The 27,860-nt window shown below is 41.4% G+C and overlaps 1 protein-coding gene across 2 annotated transcripts; it reads left to right on the forward strand.

The window, feature by feature from the left end:
* Positions 1-293: 293 nt before the first annotated feature.
* On the forward strand, positions 294-27,860 carry LOC130920022 (nuclear factor 7, ovary-like). 2 transcript variants are annotated; one of them, XM_057842801.1, is made up of 10 exons: positions 294-689; positions 7,101-7,592; positions 9,389-9,557; positions 10,821-10,916; positions 12,662-12,751; positions 18,169-18,312; positions 18,575-18,722; positions 19,617-19,643; positions 19,742-19,917; positions 25,688-27,860. In XM_057842801.1, the coding sequence occupies exons 2-10, from the start codon at positions 7,102-7,104 to the stop codon at positions 26,054-26,056; spliced, it is 1,710 nt and encodes a 569-aa protein (XP_057698784.1). In that variant the 5' UTR covers positions 294-689; position 7,101; the 3' UTR covers positions 26,057-27,860. The 2 variants fall into 2 exon arrangements, with proteins under 2 accessions (XP_057698784.1, XP_057698783.1); XM_057842800.1 differs by lacking the exon at positions 294-689 and having other exon boundaries at positions 2,930-7,592.

Raw genomic sequence — 27,860 nt, forward strand, 5'->3', positions numbered from 1 at the left:
TACTATTAGGCTGAGGGTGTCAATACATTTGTCCCGGCCCATTTTTGGAGTTTTGTGTAAAATGATGATTTATTTTTTTCCCATTCTCTTTTGTGTTTTTTGTTGCAAGCAAAATAAATGAAGATATTACTACCAAAGCATTTGTATTTAGCATTGCTGTCCCACGCATGCTATTTTTATCAAAATGGTGACTGTAAAAACTAGAAGAACCAACTCTGGGAACTGGGATGGCCCGTCTAGGATATTGTTCTTACTCTTTTGAATACAAGATTTGATTTTTTTTTTTTTTAGCTTGAAGCACATCCTAAATTTGTGTGGAGAGTGAGAGAGAGGCACAGCACATCTCAGATGAGTGACACGACCCAAAAACTGCTAAAATGCAATGTACTCCACATACATAATGAAAATGTCGCATTTTCGTCTTGTCAGATGAAAACCGGCATTCTTGTTATGTTCTGTTGTTGTTTTGTTTAATCTTACCAAGTCAAATGAGAGGAAGAACAAACCAGCTCAGCTATACCTGTTAAGCAGGTTAAGACTGCTATCGGTGCTGTTGTGGGTCGGGCCAACTTTGCAAGCAAGATGGTTTATCCAGAAAGGAAATGGGTGAAAGGGAGACTCCACTGATCTATGGAAGGCAGGAGCAACGTGGGATGACAATCATACAAGATTCGTTTTGAAATTAAAAGGTAAGTAAAAATGTAGATGCTGAATGTTTTTGTAAACAGTAAATTTTAATTAGGTTGAACACATTTTTGGGATTAAATGAGTTAAGAGGGTGTGTGTAGTTTGCGAATCACCAGAAACCTTTGTCTCAGGGTTAGTACATCTGCTCAATAATAATTAAAAAACCAAAAGTTTTTGTATGGACTCAGTGTCTCAAACCATTAGTGCATTTCAGTTCGTGTGCAAAAAACATTCGTACAGCTGTTACTGGTAACCCCTAGCAAGAAGTATGTAATCACCAGTCTTGGACGAGCACTCACTCAAACATTTTATTATATAGAACAAACTCTGATAAAAGCTTTAAAATAATGGAGTGGTTCAAAAGTGCAACTCTAGCGTTCAGAAACACTAAAAGAAATGAATAAAAACATTATGCTAGTCAGTAAATGTTACTTTTATAGAGAAAGTGCAGGGAAATAAATATAGAATCACTCCATTCTGAGGAGAAATATATGGAATCATGAGAAACAACACGCATCTCTAGTATTTATTTGCACCACCTCTGGCTTTTATGACAGCTTGCAGTCTCTAAAGCATGGATTTAACGAGTGACAAATAGTATTCTTCATCAATTTGGTGCCAACTCTCTTTAATTGCAGTTGCCAGATCATCCTTGCAGGTCGAAGCCTTGCTGTGGACCACATTTTTTCAATTTTCACCACAGGTTCTTAATAGGGTTGAGATCTGGGCTATTTGCAGGCATGACATTGACTGGATGAGTGTTTCTCCACTGAATGCTTTAACAGTTTTAGCTCCGTGGCTTGATTCATTGTCATCTTGGAAAATGACAAACATATTTTCAATTGGGGCGATAAGAAAGCAGTCTAAAATTTCAACATAAACATTTATTGAAGATTTAACTACAGCCTTCTCCCCAGTGCCTTTGCCTGACATGCAGCCCCATATCATCAAGGACTGAGGGAAATTTGATTTTTTCTTCAGGTTTTTCTTTGTAAATCTCACTGAAACGGCACCAAACAAAAGTTCCAGCATCATCACCTTGTCCAATGCAGATTCTTGACTCATCACTGAAAATAACCTTCATCCATTCATTCACAGTCCATGATTGCCTCTCCTTAGCCCATTGCAGTCTTGTTGTCTGTTTAAGTATCAATGATGTTTTCCTTTTAGCTTTCCTGTATGAAAATCCCATTTCCTTTTGGAAATTTTGCACAGTATTGTCACATACCTTGACTCTAGCTTCCTCCCATTTCATGTTGTATTTCTTCTGCTTTCAAGACATATGGCCTTTAGTCATTTGTCATGACGTCTGGATCTCTTCCTCGGTCTACCAGCCATGATTCTTCTGAATCCACTTGGTCCAGCAGCCCTTAAAGGTGTGATAACTGCACTGTTTTTTAACTGCTGACTAACGAGCAGATCTAACCTGAGGTAGGGGCCCAATTAAGGAAAGGAAATTGACTGGGTGTGTCTGTATTTTCTATTCAAAATGGAGTGATTCCATATTTATTTTTTCTACAGAATGGACTCATTCTACTGGTATATTTATTTCCCTGCACTTGCTCTATAAAGTAACGTTTAATGACCACCACAATGTTTTTTATTCATTTCTTTTAGTATTTCTGAATGCCAAGGAGTTGCACTTTTGAACTAATAAAATGTCTGAGTGAGTGCTCGTCCGAGACTGGTGATTCCATACTTTTTGCTAGGGGTTGTATAAACATTACATTGATACAATTATATTTTCATAGGGTTCAGAATGACAGATTCCTATTGATGAAACCGGTGGTGATGAATTATATTTTCGAATATTTAAGGCACTGGTGTAATGCATGGCCCTATTACTCGGCAAACACTGTGTCCTCTGTCAGCCAGCTAATGTGGATAACATCGCATTTTGAGCTGCATACCTGTGGTTCTTGAATGACAAACTAACTTAACCTGAAATACAGTTACAAACAGTAAATGTTTTGAGTCCCGTGTCAGTACAGTACAGTTGCATGCAAAAGTATAACATTTTGTTAAAAAAAAAAATTGTATGTCACATTGTATAAACTTCAATTAATTTATCGATTGTAAAATCGACCTACCCTCCCCACACAATCCCATCATGGTGCTGGGTGACAGTAATCGGGCGGTAGGTAGGTCCCACACTTTTTCTCTATTCAGTGGCTCCCGGGGCGTGGCCTCCTCTTCGCTTGGGCTGCCGGGTGGGGGGGCGGGGCTTCTTTGCGCTCTCTGGCTTCCACCTTCCGCTCTCTTTTGTGCCTGGACGTCCTCCTTGGGCTCCGGTGCAGGTCGCTGGCTGTAGGTCGGGGAGGTGTCGTCCACTGCAGGTGGGGATCCTGTCCTGCCTAGTGGACCGTGGGGGTGTCGCAGTGTGCCATGTCAGTTTGGTTGCTGCGGCAGTGGTTCATCCACTCAAAAGCTGGTTAATGGGGGCACGGATGGTCCTGTGGGACCACCCTGGGTCCCGGGGGGATGGCAGCGGCCCCCTTGCTGAAGCTGCGGGAGGAGGGATGGACTGTGCTGCGTTCCCCCTATTGGCCAGGGAGGGTCCGTGGACCTGGGGCGGACCCTGCGCAGCATTTCCACTTGTTTGCAGGACTATCACACATCTGATGGGGTTCAATTAGACACACTCAAGTAGAGAAACTATCGAAGCCAGTATTAGCGATCAGGCAGCATAGCATAGAATAGGATGTCAATATATCCGCACTTACAATTGATTCACATAATACTGGCTTCTACATCTCACACTGCTGATTTGTGTATGCTCCACCCCACCTAATTACGTCTCTTTCTGACTATTCCTCCTTTTTCTCCTCTGTCATCAGGCCTCCAACATGGTGTCCACCGGAAATAGAATTATTTTACCATAGCACTTCTATATTCATAGTTTGTAGGCATTTCATGTATTTCTTGTTGTTGTTTGTTCTTCTCTTCTGTCCCTGTCTTATTTTCTATTTTCCTTTCTGTCCCCACTTTACCCCTTCCTGCTCGCTGCTTTCTCCTAATAAACGAAACACGATGAATAATCACAATGGAAGTATATCCTACTCCCATTTGATACTTTAAAACTGTTTAGACCAATAGGACACTCAGACTCCCATTTTACATGTCAAGCAGCTCAACAGGACAGGTTTGTGTTTTCTTATGGTCGCTTTAAAGCATTTTTTATCTGTTGACCACATTAGTCATGTGGTATATTTAAACCACCCTTATACAATAAGTGTAATTATAGTGTAAGCGGTGTATTTAAACCGCCTTTTTACTAATAGCAGTGTTGTTTTTGGCAACCTTTTTAATTTTAGTCTGTCCTTTGGACGAAAATAAAGTCTTAGCCCTATTTTATTCATTTCAAAATGTGTTTGTGTTCATCTAGTTTTAGTCAACATTTACTCAATATTTTCATCTGTAAAATTCGAAAGTTGCACTCCAAAAATAAGAAATAAAAAAAAGGTTTCCAACTATTTCAAATGAACATTGACAGACGAGCACATACTGTAGCATCTATAAGCGTCTACAAATCTATCACGTGATAATACACACTCAGCAGGAAAATAGTACTGGGTGTTCCAAAATGGTTGACCCCATTCTAAATGCCCATGTCTCGGAAACTACTTGATGGATCTTAATGAAATTAAATACACTTTATGTTGAAGGTAATACATTTTATGGGTTAAATAAAAAAAAAAAAAAGAACAAATATTTGTTGGTCCTATGAAAGATTTTCATAAATGTTCAATATGAGTGCTGCCTGTCACTGCACACATCGAGTCGGTATTCAAGCTCATGCCAAACTCGAAACTCAAACTTGAAATTTTTGGTGCCAAGTCCTAATTTGTTTTGTACTTGGTGCCTTTTTTGCAAAATTTGTGAAGAAGGCACGCTGCACTGTCTTCGGCGACTGAGTCCGAGCATACTCTAACACACAAAATGCCTTTTCTTTTGAAGTGAATGGCATTTGTTAACCTGAAAAGATAGAAACGGTAAACGTTACATACAAAAACCTGAGACGTTTCTACACAAGCTGTGAACATTTGCGGTCATTCTAACGAAAATTGTCAAAATTATTGGCCTACGAAATGGGGTCAAACATTTTGGAACACCCTGTACTTTATTTTCAATTAACTGTACCCCCCTGGACGCAACGAACCGTATATAAAAATAGTCATCCAAGAACTTAAGAGGACGCTCGTCGTTGGCAAAAGCCTATTACTAATGTGAATGCTATGCTAATGCTACGAGTGAAATTTAGTGCGTGATGACCATTCAACACAGACCTTTAAAGCCTAAATCAACATTGCATATTCTCTCTCGCCAAGATAAGAAGACAACCTTACCGTGAGGACACAAGTGGGTGAGTTGGGGGGGGGCGTAACACGTCACATGAGTGACACAACCAGACAATGCTACGATGCAGGCTAACTAAAAATAAAACACACATTGTGAACATGTTCCGGAAACTGGCGCATTTTTGTCTTGGTCTCGTCTCTGTTACGTCCGCGAATAGGGAAACAAGGTTGGACCATGCAGCAGACAACAAGCGGGGATGGCGTACAAGGGTTTATTAATCACAAACGAAAAACAACACATGATTGCGGAAAGGTAGAAAACACAAAAAGGGTCCGTGACAGTAGGTCGACGGGGCTTGAGTGTAAACTAAAATAATAATAAATAATAAACTAATAAATAATAAACTAAAATAGGCAGAGAGCAGAAAAAGGCAAAATATAAATACTCAAATACCTACACAAGCTAGAGATTCAAAAGAGAGCAGCACACGGACAAAAATCCTAGGCAGGGGATACGCGAATGTAGCGAGGCTATAGTGCGAGAATCAAATGGCGATCAGCAAAGCAATATCTCGGAAGCTTCGGGATCACCCGTGCTTAAATGCCATGTTGATGAGCTGGCATTGAGTGCAGGTGGGACGTCAGGAATGCCCCCACGATGAGCTCTGCAACAAAACAATCTAACCAGCAGCAGAGCGAGACGGTCTCGTCGGACAAAAACTGGTATTCGTGTCGTTATATATTAGCCTATCAAGACACGTTTCTGTTATCGTCATTGTTGACTAAAACAACATGGAATCATAGACTTCATCATGATATTGATGGGACGAGGGGCCGAATAATAGGGGGCCTGCATTGTTGGTGTGGCCGTCAAAGCTGACCGAGTGGAATCCCAGACAAAGAGCTTTTTCCATTGAAAATTCATGTGAAAAATGCTTAAATCCCTGAATTATTTATAGATATGAACGTAAAACAGTCTGGATTCTTGGTTAAAAGTAAAAAAAATAAATAAAAAATTGCGCAGTTAGCATTTATTTTACGTAAATATGTTGAAGTACGATGCTAGTCCTTTAGTCAATGCGGCGGTCGCCTTACAACAAAGAGCTTTTTACGTTGGCAATTCTTGTGAATAAATTCTTAAATCACCGAATTCTTTATAGAGATGAACGTAAAATAGTCTCGATTCTTTGTTAAAAGAGCAAAAAACAGGGCAGTTAGCATTTATTTTACGTAAATATGTCGAAGAATGATGCTAGTCTGTTAGACAATGTGGCGGCAGCCTTACAACAAAGAGCGTTTTACGTTATAAATTCATGTGAAAAAACGAAAAATATAATAATTACCTTGAATCCTTGAACAAATCACTCCTAAGACAATCCTTCCTCTTCATATGCGGTACAGCTTTCGTACTCTTTCAACCTAAATCTGGTGTTGGATCGCTGCATGTGTCGCTGTCACCAACTGCGAATAACTGAAGCGGATTTTGGAAGACGTGGCGTAGTGAAGGTCGAATCAGACCCGTCAATATCATGTTCATATTATGAAGTCTATGGCTGAATAATAGTAATATCAATATTACAACTTTTAATTATTTTCTTAAGGCATTTTTTAAGCTTAGTTTTTTCTGTATGCATCTAAACAAAACAAGCTGATAACGCACGGTAGTACTTAGGGTGTCAATTTTGCCTTTGGTAGGACATTTCACAGGCGTAGGATATTTTGGCATAACACCAGTTAAATTAATGAATGTGCATGGATTTATATAATATTGGGTTAGCCCTAACCCTAAACCCTAACCCAGAAAAAAAGTATTTTTTTCTATAGTTGTGTGTTGTCACAGTTTTCACTTGTAAACTCATGCATTTAATGAAGATATAAAAACAGCCATCTTCCCCTCTGCTTTTCCTGGACATGTGTGACCGCATCATCAATGACTGGAAACGAGTCTTCTCTGATTAATGCAGATGCCATAGGATTTCTTTTTGTATGCTATTTGATCATTCGGCTTACATTGAAGGGCAAAACTCAGTTTATAGTATTGTTTGACTTCGAACTAAATGAATTTTGTTATCATTTCTGGAAGTATTCTGACACATCTTGTACTGCTTTACATAGGATGGCTGTGGCAGCGCACGGAGACTTTCTCTTTGAACAGGAGATCAGCTGTTATATTTGTCTGGAAGTGTTCAGCAAACCTGTGACAACGCCATGTGGACACAGTTTCTGTAAAGCTTGTCTTTCTACCTTTTGGGACAAAGGAGGCAAAGCCAAAGTATACCAGTGTCCCCTTTGCAATGCATCATTTCACAAACGACCAGAACTTCATGTAAATTATGCTCTCAAGGAAATCACTGAGCAGTTCAAAAGAAATGCCAACACCGCTGTTGTCGCAAATGAAGAAGGAAAAAGTGGAAAAGAAGATACCGGCCTGTTCTCCTCCATGGGTCAGTCAGGGATATCAGACGGTTTGGTCACTGAGATAATGTGTCGATTTCAGCGGTTGTCAACTCCTGATGTGTCCCAAAGCACCAGTAATGCCCACCCGTCTATGGGTGTGCAGATAAATGAACACAAAGGGCCTCCTCCACCGTACTCAAGTTTGAGCAGGTAAAATGCTACCCTTTATCGATCATATATACCCTGCTGGGCAAAAGTATTGGAATCCCTGCAATTCTGTCAGATAATGCTCAGTTTCTCCCAGAAAATGATTGCAATTACAAATGCTTTGGTAGTAATATTTTTATGTATTATGCTTGCACTGAAAAAACACAAAAGAGAATGGGAAAAAAATTAAATCATTATCATTTTACACAAAACTCCAAAAATGGGTCGGACAAAAGTATTAGCACCCTTTTAAAAATCATGTGATGCTTCTCTAATTTGTGTAATTAACAGCACCTATTACTTACCTGTGGCACATAACAGGTGGTGGCAATAACCGAATCACACTTGCAGCCAGTTAAAATGGATCAAAGTTGACTCAACCTCTCTCCTGTGTCCTTGTGTGTACCACAATGAGCATGTAGAAAAGAAAGAACTGTCTGAGGACTTGAGAAGCAAAATTCCGAGGAAACACGGGTAATCTCAAGGCTACAAGTCCATCTCTAAAGACCTGAATGTTCCTGTGTCTACCGTGCACAGTGTCATCAATAAGTGTAAAGCCAGCAGTGTATATATTATATATTATTATTATTATATATTATTCTACTTCAATCCACTATGGTGTATTGTTTCCATTCACTGGTGAAATTTAATATTACCTCACCTCGCCACCACGAGAACAAGGGCAATGAAAATTGATATTCAGTGTTACCTCTACTTACGAACGTCTCTACAGACACATATTTTTTTTGTCCAGGTTCTCAGAGGAGGACCTGGAGATGTGACTTGGTCCTCATTGAGCTTGAGAGCCGACCCGCCTGATGCGATAAAATTATGACAAGCTTTAGTTAGAGCCAAATACCTTTTATTAATTATATTAACAATTTACACCTGATTAACATCAACTGGCACAACAAATTTGCCATTACTTTGAAGTGAAATGTAAAGAAATAAACATAAAAGCAGTACTAATTCAAAATAAAGGGCATTATGCGGCTCCCACATTAACTCCAAGCCTTTGTAAAAGTGGGATGTCCTCCTCCTCATAAGAGCTCATTGAACGTGCATGTTTAGCTTTGTGAAATGCGAGCAAAAACACGTTTGTCAGTGCATGGCGCTGCTCTTCATTAACTTTATTCCGCCACTTGTCCATAGGGCGAGTGGGGTGCTGCCTGACATCGATAGTTTGCTTAATTGTCACATGCTGTTTTTTTCATGCATTTCAAAGTTTGGATGGCTAAGATTCTTGGACCCAACATAAAATGCGCTGCCGTTATCAGCGATTCTCACGGCAAATTTTGTACCACATATCCGTGCGAGCATCATTTGCTTCTAGCTATGGTACCTCCTGCAGCCACTTTTCAGCAAAAGTCCTTTTTTCGGTAACTCCGGTGACGTCTCTGTCGTCTTTCTGTCCTTTGACGGGGGTAGGGGAACACGGAAATAATTACTCAGTGGGGCCTGCCTCCGACATTTTGAGAAGTGATTATCTCGTGTCCGCCACAAATACAGTGGTCAGCCATCGGTACGCAAAAGCGTATGGAAGCCGTTGAGGGCCAGCACGTTTGTATACGTCCAGTACGCATGCGCGCATGCGGACCACTTATGTGCACCCCTGTGTATATATATGCTGTATATATATATATATATATATATATATAGTTAGCCCTAGTTTTTCGCAGTTAATGGAGACCAGAACCTATAAGTGAAAAATCACGAAGTAGCCCCCCCCCCCCCCCCAAAAAAAAAACTTTTTGTGTGTTCAATGTATTTATTTAGATTTGTGTGTACTATGACAACAGGAACCCTTTGAGCTCCTCTCCTTTGTCAGCTATGTGTCCAATCCACCAAAGACTTCGGGAGTTGTTCTGCCGAACTGATACCAGACGTGTGTGCAGCATCTGTGCAGAGTCAGAAGAGCACAGAGGACATGACATCATTCCATTCAAGAAAGAATTGGACATTATGAAGGTCAGCCAGAATGGCCTCTGGTAGTATAGTTGAGTTGCATGGCATGGCATTTTTTGTTTTATTATGAAAATACTTCCTTATACTTCATACAACAGTATAAGAGCAGTGAGAGTAATTCTAATAATAATTTTTGCTGTTGATGGAAAAGTTTACTGTATTTTCCGCACTATTAGGCGCACCTGACAGTCACCTCAATATTGGTTAATCATGCTATGACATTTCCTTTAGCGCAGCTCTATCTAGTGAATGCATAGCGCTACCCCAACCACTACTGCTACTACTTCTGTTACTGCTACTGCAAATGCATCCTATAATGCGGTGTGCCCTAAAGTCATGTAAAAAAAATTAGGACACCCTATGGAAGGCAAAACGCTAATTTTCAACTAATTATTACAAATATTCTTGTAAATTAATTTTATTGTTGACACTGCATTTCGGGATCATGAACATGTTGTGCCCCCCGCTGCCCCAAAAGTCGAACTCCTCTTATGTAAAACACGCAAAAGCCAAAAAATTTTGTATGGACGCAGAAATGTCTAAATTACTTTTTTTTTTTTTTTTTGCCCATAAAACGGGAAGTTGGCCGAAAATTACCTTATTATTTAAATGTAAAGTTACGTCATTGTATATGGATATAAAATCTAATATGGCGGCCATCACCAAACAAAGAGCTTTTTAAGTTGACAATTCTTGTAAATAAAAGCATAAATTCCAGAATTTCTATAGATATGAACAAACCACGCAGTTAGCATTCATTTTACGTAAATATTTCAAGCTAAAGTCCTGCTAATTTTTTCCATTCATTTCATTTGTTTCACAACGTGTAAAAGTGCATGCATGGTGCTATTTTATATAATAATTGCCTAGAATCCTCGACCAAATCGCTCTGGAGATACTCCTGCCTGCTTGTATGCACTAAAATTCTCGTCCTGTCACCACATAAATCCGGCATTAGAACGCAGCATGTGTTTGAGTTTATCGCAGTGAAAGCTTTCAGGACGCTCTGCCTGGCCCGGCCCCCTACGGTAAGCCGTGGCTGTAGGAGCTGTCTCGTCAACTGATGGTGAAGTCTATGGTTGAACGTATGTGTTATACGGCTCAAATGTGAGCACTTTTTTACTTGTCCATATTCAAGATTGATACACGTTCTGATCATCTATTTAAATAAAATAACAGTACTTCGCAGTTTTTGAAATACATTTTGAAAATAGTTTTGGAATGAAATTACGTTGGCATAATTTTCTGTTCTCTGTTTTACCCAAGTCCCAATTAGGTAATGTGGAGAAGCAGCTGATGGACCTAATCGGCAAAAGAGAGAGGAAATCTCAGGAAATAAACAATTCCCTGTTGGGCATTGATGTAAGTTTTTAATCGGATTTAAGATCCAATTGCCCTGGCAACCATTTCACAGTGTACCCTTAGTTAGCTGCAGTAAGCTCAGCGATACAGAAAATAAATGAATGAACAAGATATGGGACCTTCTCAAAATATTAGCATATTGTGATAAAGTTCATTATTTTCTGTAATGTACTGATAAACATTAGACTCTCATATATTTTAGATTCATTACACACAACTGAAGTAGTTCAAGCCTTTCCTTGTTTTAATATTGATGATTTTGTCAAAAAAGTCAAGAAAAGCCAAAAATCTCTATCGCAAAAAATTTGCATATATCATCCGACCAATACAAATAAGTCAACCTTCAATTAATTATATCGGCTATGCACTCAATACTTGGTCGGGAATCCTTTTGCAGAAATGACTGCTTCAATGCGGAGTGGCATGGAGGCAATCAGCCTGTGGCACTGCTGAGGTGTTATGGAGGCCCAGGATGCTTCGATTGCGGCCTTAAGCTCATCCACAGTGTTGGGTCTGGTGTCTCTCAACTTCCTCTTCACAATATTCCACAGTTTCTCTATGGGGTTCAGGTCAAGAGAGTTGGCAGGCCAATTGAGCACAGTAATGCGATGGTCAGTAAACCATTTACCAGCGGTTTTGGCACTATGAGCAGGTGCCAGGTCGTGCTGAAAAACAAAATCTTCATCTCCATAAAGCTTTTCAGCAGATGGAAGGATGAAGTGCTCCAAAATCTCCTGATAGCTAGCTGCATTGACCCTGCCCTTGATAAAACACAGTAGACCAACTCCAGCAGCTGACATGGCACCACAGACCATCACTGACTGTGGGTACTTGACACTGGACTTCAGGCATTTTGGCATTTTCTTCTCCCCAGTATTCCTCCAAACTCTGGCACCTCGATTTCCGAATGACATGCGAAATTTACTTTCATCTGAAAAAAGTACTTTGGACCACTGAGCAACAGTCCAGTGCTGCTTCTCTGTGGCCCAGGTCAGGTGCTTCTGCCGCTGTTTCACATTCGCCTGTGCACAGTGGCTCTGGATGTTTCTACTCAGTCCACTTTTTCTGCAGGTCCCCCAAGGTCTGGAATCGGCCCTTCTCCACAATCTTTCTCAAGGTGCGGTCACCTCTTCTGTTTGTGCAGCGTTTCCTGCCACACTTTTTCCTTGATACAGCACTCTGGGAACAGCCTAATCGCTCAGAAATTTCTCTCTGTGTCTTAGCCTCTTGCTTGAGGGTGTCAATGATGGCCTTCTGGACAGCAGTTAGGTCGGCAGTCCTGCCCATGATTGCGGTTTTGAGTAATGTACCAGGCTGGGAGTTTTTAAAAGCCTCAGGAATCTTTTGCAGGTGTTTTGAGTTAATTCGTTGATTCAGATGATTAGGTTAGTAGCTTCTTTAGAGTACCTTTTCATGATATGCAAATTTTTTGAGATAGGGATTTTTGGTTTTTCTTGACTTTTTTTGCCAAAATCATCAATATTAAAACAATAAAAGGTTTGAACTACTTCAGTTGTGTGTAATGAATCTAAAAAATATGAAAGTCTAATGTTTATCAGTACATCACATAGAATAATGAACTTTATCACAATATGCAAATTTTTGTGAGAAGGACCTGTATAGTCACTGATAGTGTCGTAATTAATACTGCACATTTGGTAGCATGCAAAAGAACCAGCTGAAGAGTCTTGATTGCAGAGATGAGATTTCAACCGTCATCGACAAACTTCATCTATATTTTTCAGGCTGCTGCTGAGAGAGAGATAGAAAGAACAGTTTCGGTGTTTTCGAAGCTCATCTCAACTGTGGAACAATGTCAAGCTCAAGTCCTAGAGGTACAAGACTCGATTTGGGATAGGTTGAAGTAAAATAAGTCATTTCATTAGCTGCTTTCAGACATAAAATACCCAAACATTACCGCGTGATGTGACCAGCAATCTACCCAAGTGCCCTTTTGCCTTTTGGACATAGGGCTGTGAGCGAACACAAACTGTTGGCGTTGGCTATTGATATCATACCCACAACGCCGCGCATTTGTTGTCTGTTATGAAGGCTTTAAGAAAAAACCGAGTTGACACAAATACTGAGAGTTTGAGGTTGGAGTCAATCAGTCAGCAAATGCATTAATGATTGAGGCACACACGTTTAGAATCTGACTCCAATATGCACTCACCGGCCACTTTATTAGGTACACCATGCTAGTAACGGGTTGGACCCCCTTTTGCCTTCAGAACTGCCTCAATTCTTCGTGGCATAGATTCAACAAGGTGCTGGAAGCATTCCTCAGAGAGTTTGGTCTAGAGCTGTCCCGACTAGTCGACGTTGTCGACATCATCGATGACGTAAATGCGTCGACAGGCAAAACATACCGTCGACGGGTAATGACTGGTTAAAAAAAAAAATTACATGCGGATAAAGTTTAGAATGACGGGCACTCGCGATGCAAGCGGTTGTTACTGGCACCCCTAAGGGGACCGCTGTTATGTCAATGTGACCGGCATTGTCAGATTGTGCAAAGAGGAAGAAAGTGGGCGAGCGAGAGAGAGGGAGCAAGATTGGTGAGTTGGGAAAGTGCACGGGTAGCGCGGAGTTCAGTTGCTGCATCCCTCAGGTTTTTGTTTTGGTCGATAAACAAATCCATCCATAAAGAGCCATCCGACGCCTCTCGGTGTTATTATGCACGCCGCTGCCTTCCTGAGGAAGAAATCGGACGAACCGACAACGAGCCAAGTGAATCGGCGGTTCACTCTTCACTACGGCGAGGAGTTGAAAACACCGCCAATTACCAAAAAGGGCAGAATTGGTGACACTTGAAAGTGGCATAAAGCCAAAAAAGTGGACCAGAATAGCCAGAGCCTGGAATTATTTCAAGGAAAATATGGAGGGTGCCACTGTGTGTACTCTTTGCTAAGCTGAGCTCGCATACCACGGTCGCACGTCGGCTATGACTTGAAGCGCCGTCACCCAAATATAATTTTCGAAGACAACAAGAAACAACAAGCTCGCGGATTGTGAGACCATACAACTTTCTAACGATGTTTTTTAAAATAGAAGTTACCTTTATGTGTGCCGTATCAACGTGCATTTTTATTTTATACAATAATTAATTTATATATTATATAATTATATATACTGTATATACGTGTATATATATATATATATATATATATTTTTTTTTTTTTTTTAATTATTATTAAATTTATTAGGATCATGGAAGCTCCCACTTGGGGAAAATATATACATATATCCTGTATATACATAATAAAAATATATATGGAAACAGCACTGGCTTGCTTACTGTAATCCATGACTGCACTAATGTTAGTTACTTTATATTATAAAGTATCATTGTGTATATAATACACATAGTAGTATGCTATAAAATTAATACTATATAATTTTTGTGACTGTGAGTATGTGGGCCTCTCATTCAAAATAATTGTGGTAATATTTCAGTGTGCCCTCTACTTTATCTATTTTCAGGTTTAAACAAACAAAAGTTGAAGTTTTTCCTCTCCCCGAAAAATTCGGAATGCACACCAGAAAAAGCATCTGAACTCACACACAAAGTATTCTGAAAATGGTTGTCCGGGACATTGCAATTCATTTTAACATTTAGAACAATATAGACAATGACATACCACAAAAAGAGTAAGAATTGCTTTGACTCGGTTAAAGAGGTGAAGTCTCAGTGTTCCCGTTTATTTTTTTTGCACTAGTTAATGCCAGCAGCATTTGACGTCATTGTTTGTGATTTATTACTGATATCTATGTTATTTATTTATACGTTAATAAAGAATTTAGGTGTTCCAAAATGATTTTTTGTTAATTAATAAGCTTCAACAAAAATTTCAATAATAAAGTAGTAAAAAAAAATATTTTTTAAAATTATTAGATTAGTCGACTAATCGTAAAAATAGTCGGCTGACTAATCGGGAGGAAATAGTCGTTTGGGACAGCCCTAGTTTGGTCCATATTAACATGATGGCATCACACAGTTGGTGCAGATTTGTCGGCTTCACATCCATGATGCGAATCTCCCGTTCCACCACATCCCAAAGATGCTCTATTGGATTGAGATCTGGTGACTGTGGAGGCCATTTGAGTACAGTGAACTGATTGTCATGTTCAAGTAACCAGTCTGAGATGATTCCAGCTTTATGACATGGCGCATTATCCTGCTGAAAGTAGCCATCAGAAGTTAGGTAAATTGTGGTCATAAAGGGATGGACATGGTCAGCAACAATACTCAGGTAGGCTGTGGCGTTCCAACGATGCTCAATTGGTACCAAGGGGGCCCAAAGAGTGCCAAGAAAATATTCCCCACACCATTACACCACCACCACCAGCCTGAACCGTTGATACAAGGCAGGATGGATCCATGGTTTCATGTTGTTGACGCCAAATTCTGACCCTACCATCCGAATGTCGCAGCAGAAATCGACACTCATCAGACCAGGCAACGTTTTTCCAATCTTCTATTGTCCAATTTCGATGAGCTTGTGCAAATTGTAGCCTCAGTTTCCTGTTCTTAGCTGAAAGGAGTGGCACCCGGCGTGGTAGTATGCTGCTGCAGCCCATCTGCCTCAAAGTTTGACGTACTGTGCATTCAGAGATGCTCTTCTGCCTACCTTGGTTGTAACGGGTGGTTATTTAAGTCACTGTTGCCTTTCTATCAGCTCGAACCAGTCTGGCCATTCTCCTCTGACCTCTGGCATCAACAAGGCATTTCCGCCCACAGAACTGCCGCTCACTGGAAATTTTCTTTTTTTCGGACCATTCTCTGTAACCCCTAGAGATGGTTGTGTGTGATAACCCCAGTAGATCAGCAGTTTCTGAAATACTCTGACCAGCCCTTCTGGCACCAACAACCATGCCACGTTCAAAGTCACTCAAATCACCTTTCTTCCCCATACTGATGCTCGGTTTGAACTGCAGGAGATTGTCTTAAACCATGTCTACATGCCTAAATGCACTGAGTTGCCGCCATGTGATTGGCTGATTAGAAATTAAGTGTTAACGAGCAGTTGGACAGGTGTACCTAATAAAGTGGCTGGTGAGTGTATATCTCACGTTTTACAATCTAGTGGTCTTTTACTAATAAAGCCACTGGTCAAGAAGGAACATTTCTTGGGGTTGTCGGTGACCTACCCTAATTTGATTATCAAAGGCATGAGGAGACTCAGGGAGGGGAAATGTTGCACCTAAAAAAAAAACTACAAGAATTTAGATAACTGGCTTACTTGTACGAAGCCAAATGGTATATGTAATACTAACAAGAATACGAATGCATGATTCCTTTGGGAATATATTAAGGTTTACATAAAGCATACAAGCGAATAGACAGTACATAACAATACCCGTCCGCTTTCTGACAAAGTGTTCCCTGATAGACTGAAAAATGGTGTAGCCCAGTGGTTTTAAACAAAACTCTCAGAACAATATGGGTTAAACCTTTATCCTTAAATCCTGAAAAGAAGTAATATTTCATATATACATTTGTGATAAGGATATGTTTCTTTGATTTATTCTGTAACTACTGTAATTTTCGCACTGTAAGGCGCAGCTGACTATAAGCCGCCACCCACCAAATTTGACACGAAAAAGGCATTTGTTCATTGATAAGCCGCACTGGACCATAAGCCACAGCTGTCCTTACTGTATTATGAGATATTTATTCCAAAAGATATCAACCGGTAACACTTTATGTGACAGCGACATTATAAAACTGTCATAAGACCAAATGCTTTGAACCAATTGGCTGCAAAGCTTCATTGCTTCAAGAAGCTTCAAGTTGGCCATTACTGATGAAGAAATACGGGCCAAATACCCCCCACCCCCACCAAGCCGCGGAAACATCGCCAGCCGAACGAAATGCTGTTCCGCTGGCACCGCTCCCGCAAGCCAACCGGTGGGGGCCAAGATTCCACGCATTCACTCCCGTGTTAACCCTTTGTACTGACTCCATGTTCCAAAAGTTTGGAGAAGGCTCACCGAAAACAGGATGACAATTTATTCGTCTACAATGGTCAAAAACAAGGCAAAAACAGACGACGGAGAGACCCTGCTGGATCCAGGGTTGGCAAAGAAGGCTACATAGAAATGTTCCCGAGCAGCGACCGTGTATCTAAATGTTCAGTTCTCTTTGAAAGCTGCGGTGGAGTGGGCCGGGCCAAAAGCGTGACTGAGTGTTGTCTTGGGATCATCCCTCTGTGGCAGGTCAGGTTCGTGCATCATCCTTCGTGGCTGGGACGTGGTTGCCACGGCGACCGGAGAAAGGATGAGAAATGAATAATGATTCTTTGCATGCTGAAATGTACAGTTTTTATTGGTTGTTTTGGGGGAAAAAAAACACCCATCCAACCCCAATCTGACTGACAGCAGGGACTCCCTCAGTCTGCTGGGTAGAGTAGCCAAAAATTTGACTCAAATAAGAGTAGTGTTACTTCAAAATAATATTTCTCCAGTAAGAGTAAAAGTAGTCATCCAAATAATGTAGTCAAGTCCAAGTAAAAAAAGTATTTGGTGAAAATAATACTCAAGTAATGAGTAACATTGTGAGAAACTGCTTTCGACGTTTTTTTTTTTTTTTTAAACAATAGTATTTTTTTATTTCTCAGCACAGTTTTCTATATGAACTGTTATTATTACACTGTACTGTAACCTATCACATAACCGTATTAAGCCAAAGAAAGACAACAACAAAAATAAATTCCAGAGAAAAATACAGAAATGAAGCAGCGTTTGTCCAGAAAAAGCACGAGTGCCCTCTAGTGGAAAAAATAGTCCTCAGTTTGAATAGTTGATGAGTGAATACCTGTAGTTACGTCATAGTTCCTATTATGACATTAAAAGGATCATATCTCCGGTTTTCCGTGGTCAATCGGTGCCAAATAACAACTGTGAGAGAGGTTAAAATCTGTGCATTCGATACATGTTGAAGACAGCGCTCTATGTAAAATACTTATTTTTTTACAGTGCGTTAAAGACTCCACATTATTGAACAGGCCGGCATGATCATACATCAGCAAGCTTGAGTCTGATATAATGGAGTTATGTGATTATTGTTGAAACGTCTCATAGGTGAAACTGGCTCACTTGCGCAATGACAGCGAGGTGCGTGATTAGGACGACCCCGCCACCTCCCCGGTCAAAACCTAAGCGGTGCTCTATTATTACTGCTTGCATACGTGTGGCATGGGCAGCTTGCACATCTGGATTTTAATTTTGTTTCTATCTTTTTTCCCTAAAGTTGATAGAGATGAACCGCAGAACTGCCCAACATAGGAGTCAGGGCTTACTAACAGCCCTTGAAGAGGAGATGGCAGAGCTAAAGCAGAGGAAAGCGTCACTCAGCCAACTTGCTTTGGAAGGAGACCCCATACTTTTTCTACAGGTCTGAGTGATATACTGTAGATGGGACAGTTTACGTCCTACCCTTCAAATTCTTGATAATCCACATTCCATATCCCTTGCCTGATAAGATACTGCATCAGATCCCACGGATGGTTAACTCATGTAAATGTGCTAGACTTTTCATCTAGTGTTTATGAATTGCTTATGCTAATGTACAGTATATTGCCCCAACGATCAAACTGTTCCAATTTGATTGACTGTACATTTTATTGTATGCATAAATGACATTTTTCTCTTGACAGATGTTCCCTTCATTGTCTGCACCACCACAACTGACGGAAAGCGCAAATGCCCCAGTGTCATCTGAACTGACGACATTCATGATTCTAAATTCTGTTAGCCAAATGACAGAGCATTTTCAAGAAGAGATCCAAAACCTTCTGAAGGACTGTAAGTCTAATAAAATCTAAAATGAAATGTATTCCGTGCACTGTTAGCAAGATTTTTCCATTTGTGTGCGGGTATATTTTTAAAGACAGCGAGAACGAAAAGTGGTATTTGACATATGGGAAAATCGCTTTTGGTATATGGTAGTTTTTTTGCATATGGCAAAATGGCTTTTAGCATATGGCAGGTTTTTGGGTATATGGCAAAATGGCTTTTGACACATGATTTTTTGCATATGGCAAATTGCTTTTGGCTTATGGAAAATGGCGTTTTGTCATATAGTATTCTTTTTTTGGTACATGACAAAATTGCTTTTGGCATATGACATTTTTGGGGGGGATATATGGCAAAATTATTTTTGGGGCATGGCTTTTTTGGTATATGGAAAATTGCTTTTGGCAGATGGCGTTTTTTTGGCATATGGCAAAATGGCTTTTGACATAGGACATTTTTTTTGATATATGGCAAAATTACTTTTGGGACATGGCTTTTTTGGCATATGGAAAAAATGTTTATGGAAGATGTTTTTTTTTTTGCCATATGGCAAAATTGCTTTTGGCATATGGCAGCATGGCATATGGCAGTTTTTTGCAGAATCGCTTATTAAATTTGAATCTTCACCCAATGAGCTTGTTGAATGTGCTAATCCCACCGGTGTTGCCGAACCCTCTTGGCACCAGCTCCGCTGCCGTTGTTTGCTTTTTACTCACCTGCTACTTTGTTCTTTTGTTTTAGGGTCAATTTAAAATGGTTTTAAACATGTTTTGTAGCTGTTATATGACTGTTCGTGTTTCCTTCAATTAATAGGCAGTGCACGAATCCATAGAAAGGACAAAGTTGGTTTGTATCACACAAACAATATATGAATACTGACCATTTTTTTCTCATTTCATGCAGGGACAAAAATGGTTCAGGAATATGCAGGTATTTCTATATATTTAGGATATTTCTTGTTCATTTATTTATTTTTAATACCTCACTAAATTTGAACAATAATGTTCTTTTATTCCTGAATTTGGCAGCAAACATAACACTGGACCCAGATACAGCCCACCCTCGTCTGATCATCTCCGTGGATAGGAAGCAGGTCTTCTGTGGTGAACACCATCAGTCTTTACCTGATAATCCAAAACGCTTTGATCGGGTGGTGTGTGTGCTGGCTCACCAGGGATTCAATTCAGGACGGCATTATTGGGAGGTAAAAGCTACACGTATTTTCAGAGCACTGAATCAATCACAACCGATCTGTTGTAGTTCTAATAGATGTAGATTTCTAAATCCAGGCTAGATGTGGGGCTTATTGGTACCCGATTGTGACGGGCTACCGGATCGCGACGAATTGCGACTTCACATTACTGGTGGATGAAGTGTTCACTTTTTTTTTTAAGTAAAAGTAAAGATACAGGTATAAAAATTTACTTAAGTAAAACTACAAGTATCTAAGAAAAAAATACCCATGGAAAAGTACAAAAGTACTTGCCTTAAAATTTACTTTAAAAGCAAAATATATATGTATTTATAAAAAAATATTCAAAGAAAGACCCTGAAAATTCATTGACTGCTCTGTTTTATTTAAAACTGCAGAATAAAAAAAACAAGCAATAAAAGTGACTGCACTGTAGACAGATGCTTAACAAGCTAAAAACCTCCAAAACTTAGCTTAATGGCAGATTGCAAGCAACTATCAGGTGCATATCGCCACTTACTGTGCAAGAGAGTGGTGTTTTTTATTGGTCAATATCTTGTTCACCTGCCTAATAATGCTTGTACTCGAGTTGCTGCCTCTGGTGCTCAGTCACGGTATAGTTGCACAGGGCTTATCGATTGCGACGGAGGCATGAAAACGAAACTATCTATTCAAAATGAGGAAAAAAGTAAGTGTAACGTTAAAAGCAGAGGACTGAAAAGTACAGATACATGCTGTAAAATGTAGTAAAGTAAAAAGTACCAGTTCATATTTGTACTCAAATAAAGTACAGATACACAAAAATGTACTTGAGTACAGTAACAAAGTACTTTTACTTTGTTACATTCCATCCGGGCTGCACATGCGGGAGCCGACACCATTTTCTCTCGAGCGATGACGTTAGATACAGATATGCACGTGTTAGATTAAAAAAAAAAAAAAAAAAGTTTTTTAATTTTTCAATTTTGGGTGATCTTATTTTTTTTTAATCATCCATTAAATATACCATAGAGAGAAGTAAACACAATGCCTTCAAATGTTGAAACCATTTTCATGTACATGTGTAGAACATAAATTCTAAATATACTCAAATATGCAAATATATGACTCCGAAGTCTTTGTACAATTTACAATAAGCGTTTCTTACGTATATCTTATCAAAGACTAACTAAAAGGCTAGATAAGATATAGATTTCTGAAAAACCTTGTATGTTGTAACAAGTCTGTAACGTTTTTGGTTTAAATTTTAACAACGTGAATAGTCTCTGAAGGGATTAATTTGGGTGAAGGGAGAGGAAGGCTGTTACGTATGTAAGGAGAGCACTTTTTAAACCATCCATCCATCCATCCACCCACCCAACCCCATCCATCCATCCATCAACCCATTCCTTCCATCATCTTCCGCTTGCTCTGCAGTAGGGTCGCGGGGGCAGCAGCTTTAACAGGGAAGCCCAGACGTCCCTCTCCCCAGCCACTTCAACCAGCTCTTCTGGCGGGATCCCAAGGCGTTCCCAGGGCAGCCGAGAGACATAGTGTCTCCAGCATGTCCTGGGTCGTCCCCGGGGCCTCCCGCCGGTGGGATATGCCTGGAACACCTCTCCAGGGAGGTGTCCAGGAGGCATCCGAACCAGATGCCCGAGCCACCTCAGCTGGCTCCTCTCAACGTGGAGGAGAAGCGGCTCGACGCTGAGTCCTTCCCGGATGACCAAGCTTCTCACCCTATCTCTAAGGGAGAGCCCGGACACCCTACGGAGGTAACTTATTTCGGCCGCTTAGGAACATCAATCGACTGGTAAATCAAGAGCTTCGCCTTTCGGCTCAGCTCCTTCTTCACCATTATGGACCAGTGCAGAATCTGCATTCCCGCAGACACTGCACTGATCCGCCTGTCGATCTCTCGCTCCCTCCTACCCTCACTCGTGAACAAGACCCCAAGATACTTGAACTCCTCCACTTGGGGCAGGATCTCATCCCCGACCCGGAGAGGGCATGCCACCCTTTTCCGGCTGAGGACCATGGTCTCGGATTTGGAGGTGCTGATCTTCATCCCAACTGCTTCACATTCGGCTGCGAACTGCCCCAGTGAGAGTTGGAGGTCATGGCTTGATGAAGCCAACAGCACCACATCATCTGCAAAAAGCAGAGATGCAATGCTGAGGCCACCAAACAGGACACCCTCAACGCTTCGGCTGCGCCTAGAAATTCTGTCCATAAAAATTATGAACATAATCGGTGACAAAGGGCAGCCTTGGCGGAGTCCAATCCTCACTGGGAACGAATTTGACTTACTGCCGGCAATGCAGACCAAACTCTGACACCGGTCGTACAGGGACCGAACAGCCCTTACCAAGGGGCTCGGCACCCCGTACTCCAGGAGCACCCTCCACAGGACTCCCCTAGACACACGGTCGAACGCCTTCTCCAAATCCACAAAACACATGTAGACTGGTTGGGCGAACTCCCATGCACCCTCAAGAACCCTGCCGAGGGTGTAGAGCTGGTCCACTGTTCCACGGCCGGGACGAAAACCACACTGCTCCTCCTGAATCCGAGATTCGACTTCCCGACGGACCCTCCTCTCCAGCACCCCTGAATAGACTTTACCGGGGAGGCTGAGGAGTGTGATCCCTCTATAATTGGAACACACCCTCCAGGGACCACCACCCCGGTCTGCCAATCCAGAGGCACTGTCCCCGATGTCCACACGATGTTGTAGAGGCGTGTCAGCCATGACAGCCCTACAACATCCAGAGCTTTTAGGAACTCCGGGCGGATCTCATCTACCCCCGGGGCCTTGCCACCGAGGAGCTTACCAACCGCCTCAGTGACTTCAACCCCAGAGATCGAAGAGCCCACCTCAGAGTCCCCAGACTCTGCTTCCTCAAAGGAAGGCGTGTCGGTGAAATTGAGGAGGGCTTTGAAGTATTCTCCCCACCGACTCACGACGTCCCGAGTCGAGGTCAGCAGTACACCATCTTCACTATACACAGTGTTAATGGCGCACTGCTTTCCTCTCCTCAGACGCCGGATGGTGGACCAGAATTTCCTCGAAGCCGTCGGGAAGTCGTTTTCCATGGCCTCGCCGAACTCCTCTCATGTCCGAGTTTTTGCCTCGGCGACCGCCGAAGCCGCAGTCCGCTTGGCCAGCCGGTACCTGTCAGCTGCCTCCGGAGTCCCACAGGCCAAAAAGGCCCGATAGGCCTCCTTCTTCAGCTTGACGGCATCCCTTACCGCAGGTGTCCACCAGCGGGTTCAGGGATTGGCGCCACGACAGGCACCAACCACCTTACGGCCACAGCTCCGATCTGCCGCCTCAACAATGGAGGTGCGGAACATGGCCCACTCGGACTTAATGTCCCCCACCTCTCCCGGGACAAGGGAGAAGTTCTGCCGGAGGTGGGTGTTGAAACTCTTTCTGACAGGGGATTCCGCCAGACGTTCCCAGCAGACCCTCACAATACGTTTGGGCCTGCCAGGTCTGGCCAGCAACTTCCGCTGCCATCGGAGCCAACACACCACCAGGTGGTAATCAGTTGACAGCTCCGGCCCTCTCTTCACCCGAGTGTCCAAAACATGTGGCCGCTAGTCCGATGACACGATTACAAAGTCGATCATTGAACTGCGGCCTAGGGTGTCCTGGTGCCAAGTGCACATATGGACACCCCTATGTTTGAACATGGTGTTCGTTATGGACAAACCGTGACGAGCAAAGAAGTCCAATAACAGAACACCACTCGGGTTCTGATCGGGGGGGCTGTTCATCCCAATCACGCCCCTCCAGGTCTCACTGTCATTGGAGCGTTGAAGTCCCCCAGTAGAACGAGGGAGTCCCCAGAGGGGGCGCTCTCCAGCACACCCTCCAAGGATTCCAAAAAGGGTGGGTATTCTGAGCTGCTGTTCGGTGCATAACCGCAAACAACAGTCAGAACCCGTCCCCCCACCCGAAGGCGGAGGGAGGCTACCCTCTCGTCTACCGGGGTAAACCTCAACGTACAGGCGCCAAGCCAGGGGGCAATAAGTATGCCCACACCTGCTCGGCGCCTCTCACCGTGGGCAACTCCAGAGTGGAAGAGAGTCCAACCCCTCTCGAGAGGATTGGTACCAGAACCCAAGCTGTGTGTGGAGGAGAGTCCGACTATATCTAGTCGGAACTTCTCTGCCTCACCCACCAGCTCAGGCTCCTTCCCTGCCAGAGGTGACATTCCATGTCCCAAGAGTTAGCTTCTGCAGCTGGGGGTCGGACCGCCAAGGCCCCCGCCACAGGTGGTGAGCCCATGGGAAGGGGAACTCATGTTGCCTTTTCGGGCTGTGCCCGGCCGGGCCCCATGGGGACAGGCCCGGCCACCAGACGCTTGCCTTCGAGCCCCACCTCCAGGCCTGGCTCCAGAGGGGGGCCCCGGTAACCCACGTCCGGGCAAGGGAAACTGGAGTTCATTTATTTTTCTCATCATAAGGGGTCATTTTGAGCCATGCTTAGTCTGGCCCCTCACCTAGGACCTGTTTGCCATGGGTGACCCTACCAAGGGCTAACGCCCCAGACAACATAGCTCCTAGGATCATTGGGACACGCAAACCCCTCCACCACGATAAGGTGATGACACACGAGGGACCTACTGATTTCAAACAAAAGTATATTCCGCCGCATCTGACGGTGGTATTTTTGTGTTGCTACGACTAACTGAAGCGGATGTTCCAAATCACTTCCCGAAATGCACCTGACGACTACAGCCAATCAGCGTATTTTTGCCAGTAATTCGAGATAGGATGGTCCCATTGGTCCTAGACCACCATAGAGTACTCCAACTATGTCTGGGAAGTTAACAAATCCAAGTTAACAGAGGATTGTGCTAAAATTCCTCTTATATTGTATGAGATCCAACCGTCCTTATGTAATTACACCAACCTAATTAATAAACTTGTTAATATTTGGGACAACAAAAGAAATTCTCTGCCCCTGCTGTCTGTACTACAGTAGCTGAACACTTTCTATGTATGCAGGCTTTCTCCACCCCATCTGAAAGTGTGTTCTCCACTGCTGGAGACACCATAAGTCCAGAAAGATCAGATATCCTTCTTGAAAAAGCAGCCATGCTTATTTTTCTGCAAAAGAATTGTTAATTTTGCACATTCGTATTGTATTTGACAGTATTTATCTTTTATTATTATTTTTGAGTGCTATCAGCTCATATGTCCTTTTATAAAGGAGGATTTTTTTTATTTCTATTAGAAAAATGTTTCTGTAAAATGTTGCACATTCTTGTCTATTTGCCGCAGTTAACATCGAGGCTTTGGGCCACTTTTGACCTCATTGTGAGTATGTAAGGTTGTAACTTCTGATTAAACAAAATAGAAGCCAATCAAAATGTTTGTTCTTCTTTTTCCCCAAATTAGAATCGATAAGAGAATCTAAAAAGAATCTAATCGTTAAGCAATATCGATAATGGAATCGGAACCGCAAAAATCCTATCAATTCCCATCCCTAGTACTAACATTTATCTTTTAAGAACTACAAGTCTTTCTATCCGTGAATCCCTTAAAGGACATCGCGACACATAAAAAATCCTTTTGATTAAAATTAATATACATTACAGTATTTGTATTTTTATATACACTTTAGATTTTACATTCCTATTTACATTTTATATTTATTTGTATATATTTATACATGTGTTTTAATATACACATAAAAAATATAAGATTTACAAAGATAGATGAATTTTATGTAAATATGGTTCTTCTAGTGATCCCAATCCTAATATTGAACCGCGTTGTCATTTTGCAGGTGGAAGTGGGTCAGAAGACTGACTGGGATTTGGGAGTAGCCAGTCAATCCATTAGACGAAAGGGCAAAATCACCGTAAGCCCTGCTCACGGCTTTTGGTTCATGAGTCTACGAGACGGTATCAACTACACTTTCCGAACCGACCCATCAACAGTCATTCAAGTTAAGCCCAGACCATCACGTGTCGGAATATTTTTGGACTGTGACAACGGAGTTGTGTCTTTCTACAATGTAGAGGCTAAATTACTTATTTACACCTTTAGAGGCGATTTCTGTGACACAGTCCATCCATTCTTCAGTCCCTGTACAAATAAATCAGGGAAAAATGAGCTGCCTCTCATCATTTGCCCTTTTCTAACGACAACATAGAATTCAGATTGAAGTTTTCGTGCAGTGCAAACCTTGACCAAGGCCACGAACTATACACTCTGAAATATACATATAATGCCACCATTGTCATTATTTAAAAAAGAAATAAAGTCACTCCATCTACATGTGCACACAGACTTCATAATGTATTGACGGCTCAGATCGGTCATGCACTGCGCCTCGCATTCAAGTAGGGGGCCGCCCACATCAAGAGGACCTATTCACAAACACGCACACAGCGAGCTAACGCCGGATTTCTGTTGAAATCTGTAGTACGACAGCTGTACCTCATACAAACAGGAAGGATTGTTTCAGGAGTGATTTGTTGGAGAATTCAAGGTAATTATTATACTTACGTGTAATAATTACGTATAATAATACGTACCATGCATGCATTTTGAAACGTTGTGAAAAAAAATCAATGGGAGAAATTAGCCGCTACTGCATTGGCATCATAGTTCGCAATATTTACGTAAAATAAATGATAACTGCGCCGTTTTTTGCTTTTAACCAAGAATCGAGACTGTTTTACATCCATATCTATGAAGAATTTAAGCATCTCTTCACAAGAATTTTCATTGGAAAAAGAATTGTTTACATCAGGCGGCCGCTAGCTACAGTCACAGACTAGCATTGTGCTTCGACATATTTACGTAAGATAAAGGCTAACTGCATGTTTTTTTTTTGTTTTTGTTTTTATTTTAACCAAGAACCGAGTCTGTTTTACGTCCATATCTATAAAGAATTCGGGGATTTAAGCATTTTTTTCTCAAAAATTTTCACCGGAAAAACTCTGTTTTCATCATGCAGCCGCTAGCTACATTCACTGAGAGACTAGCATTGTTCTTTGACATATTTACGTAAAATAAACGCTAACTGCACTGTAAACAATACTATTCCCTGATTGATTATATTAAGTGTGTTAGAGTAATACAAAGAGTCAATCGGTAAATACGAGAAAAGATACTATTCCCTTCACAGCTTTGGGTCTGGTTGGACTGTTTCCTTGTACGACTGAAGAGCAGACGCAGACATCTGACATGGATAAAGGATAGCTGTGCTCGGGTTTGGCCCACTTCAGGGTGATATTGTCTCAGTTAATAAATGTTTGTGTATGCATTTGTCATTAAGTTTAGAGCTACGGTTTGTGGAGTTGTGTGAGCGACTTGCCATGACGGTTGTAAATACGTTAGCATTCGTAGCATTTGAGATAGCGAACATTTGTTAGGCTAATTTAATCTACTAAATCTACATATTGATCAGACTGGATGGATGTCGAACACCAATTATTTTGTGTCAAGTGTTTTATGCTTAAAATGTGTGTTGTTTTAAACATAAGTGTATATATTTGTGTTGCAGCTTTACAAATTGTGAAAAGTCGAGGAAGTTAAAAGCTTCAAAAAACACAATTGCCTTGTTTGGTGTCTGTCAAGCTGAACAGCTTCACGTTTAGTGAAGACAGAACATGTCATATTAATAAAGTAAAAAATAGCGTACTGTGAGGTACAATAAGGTACTGTTTATGCGACTACAGAACTGTCATATTAAAAGCAAATATGTGCCCTTTCTTGACTGTGTGGAAGTTGCCATTTACAACCTGTTGACAGTGATTGTTATGTACTAAGATATCTCCATTCTAACATTTTGTATCTAATGATGTGATTTTCAAGTCATCAATATTTCATGATTTTTGTGTGGACTTGGAATGTTCTTTATTTCTTTGTCTTGATGTGTACTTTGTACAATGAGTAAGATTTGGTATGAAAAGTGGAGATAAAACTTTAAAAAATAAACTCACCAGATT

Source organism: Corythoichthys intestinalis, chromosome 8 (genome assembly GCF_030265065.1).
Source record: "Corythoichthys intestinalis isolate RoL2023-P3 chromosome 8, ASM3026506v1, whole genome shotgun sequence".
NCBI lineage: Eukaryota > Metazoa > Chordata > Actinopteri > Syngnathiformes > Syngnathidae > Corythoichthys > Corythoichthys intestinalis.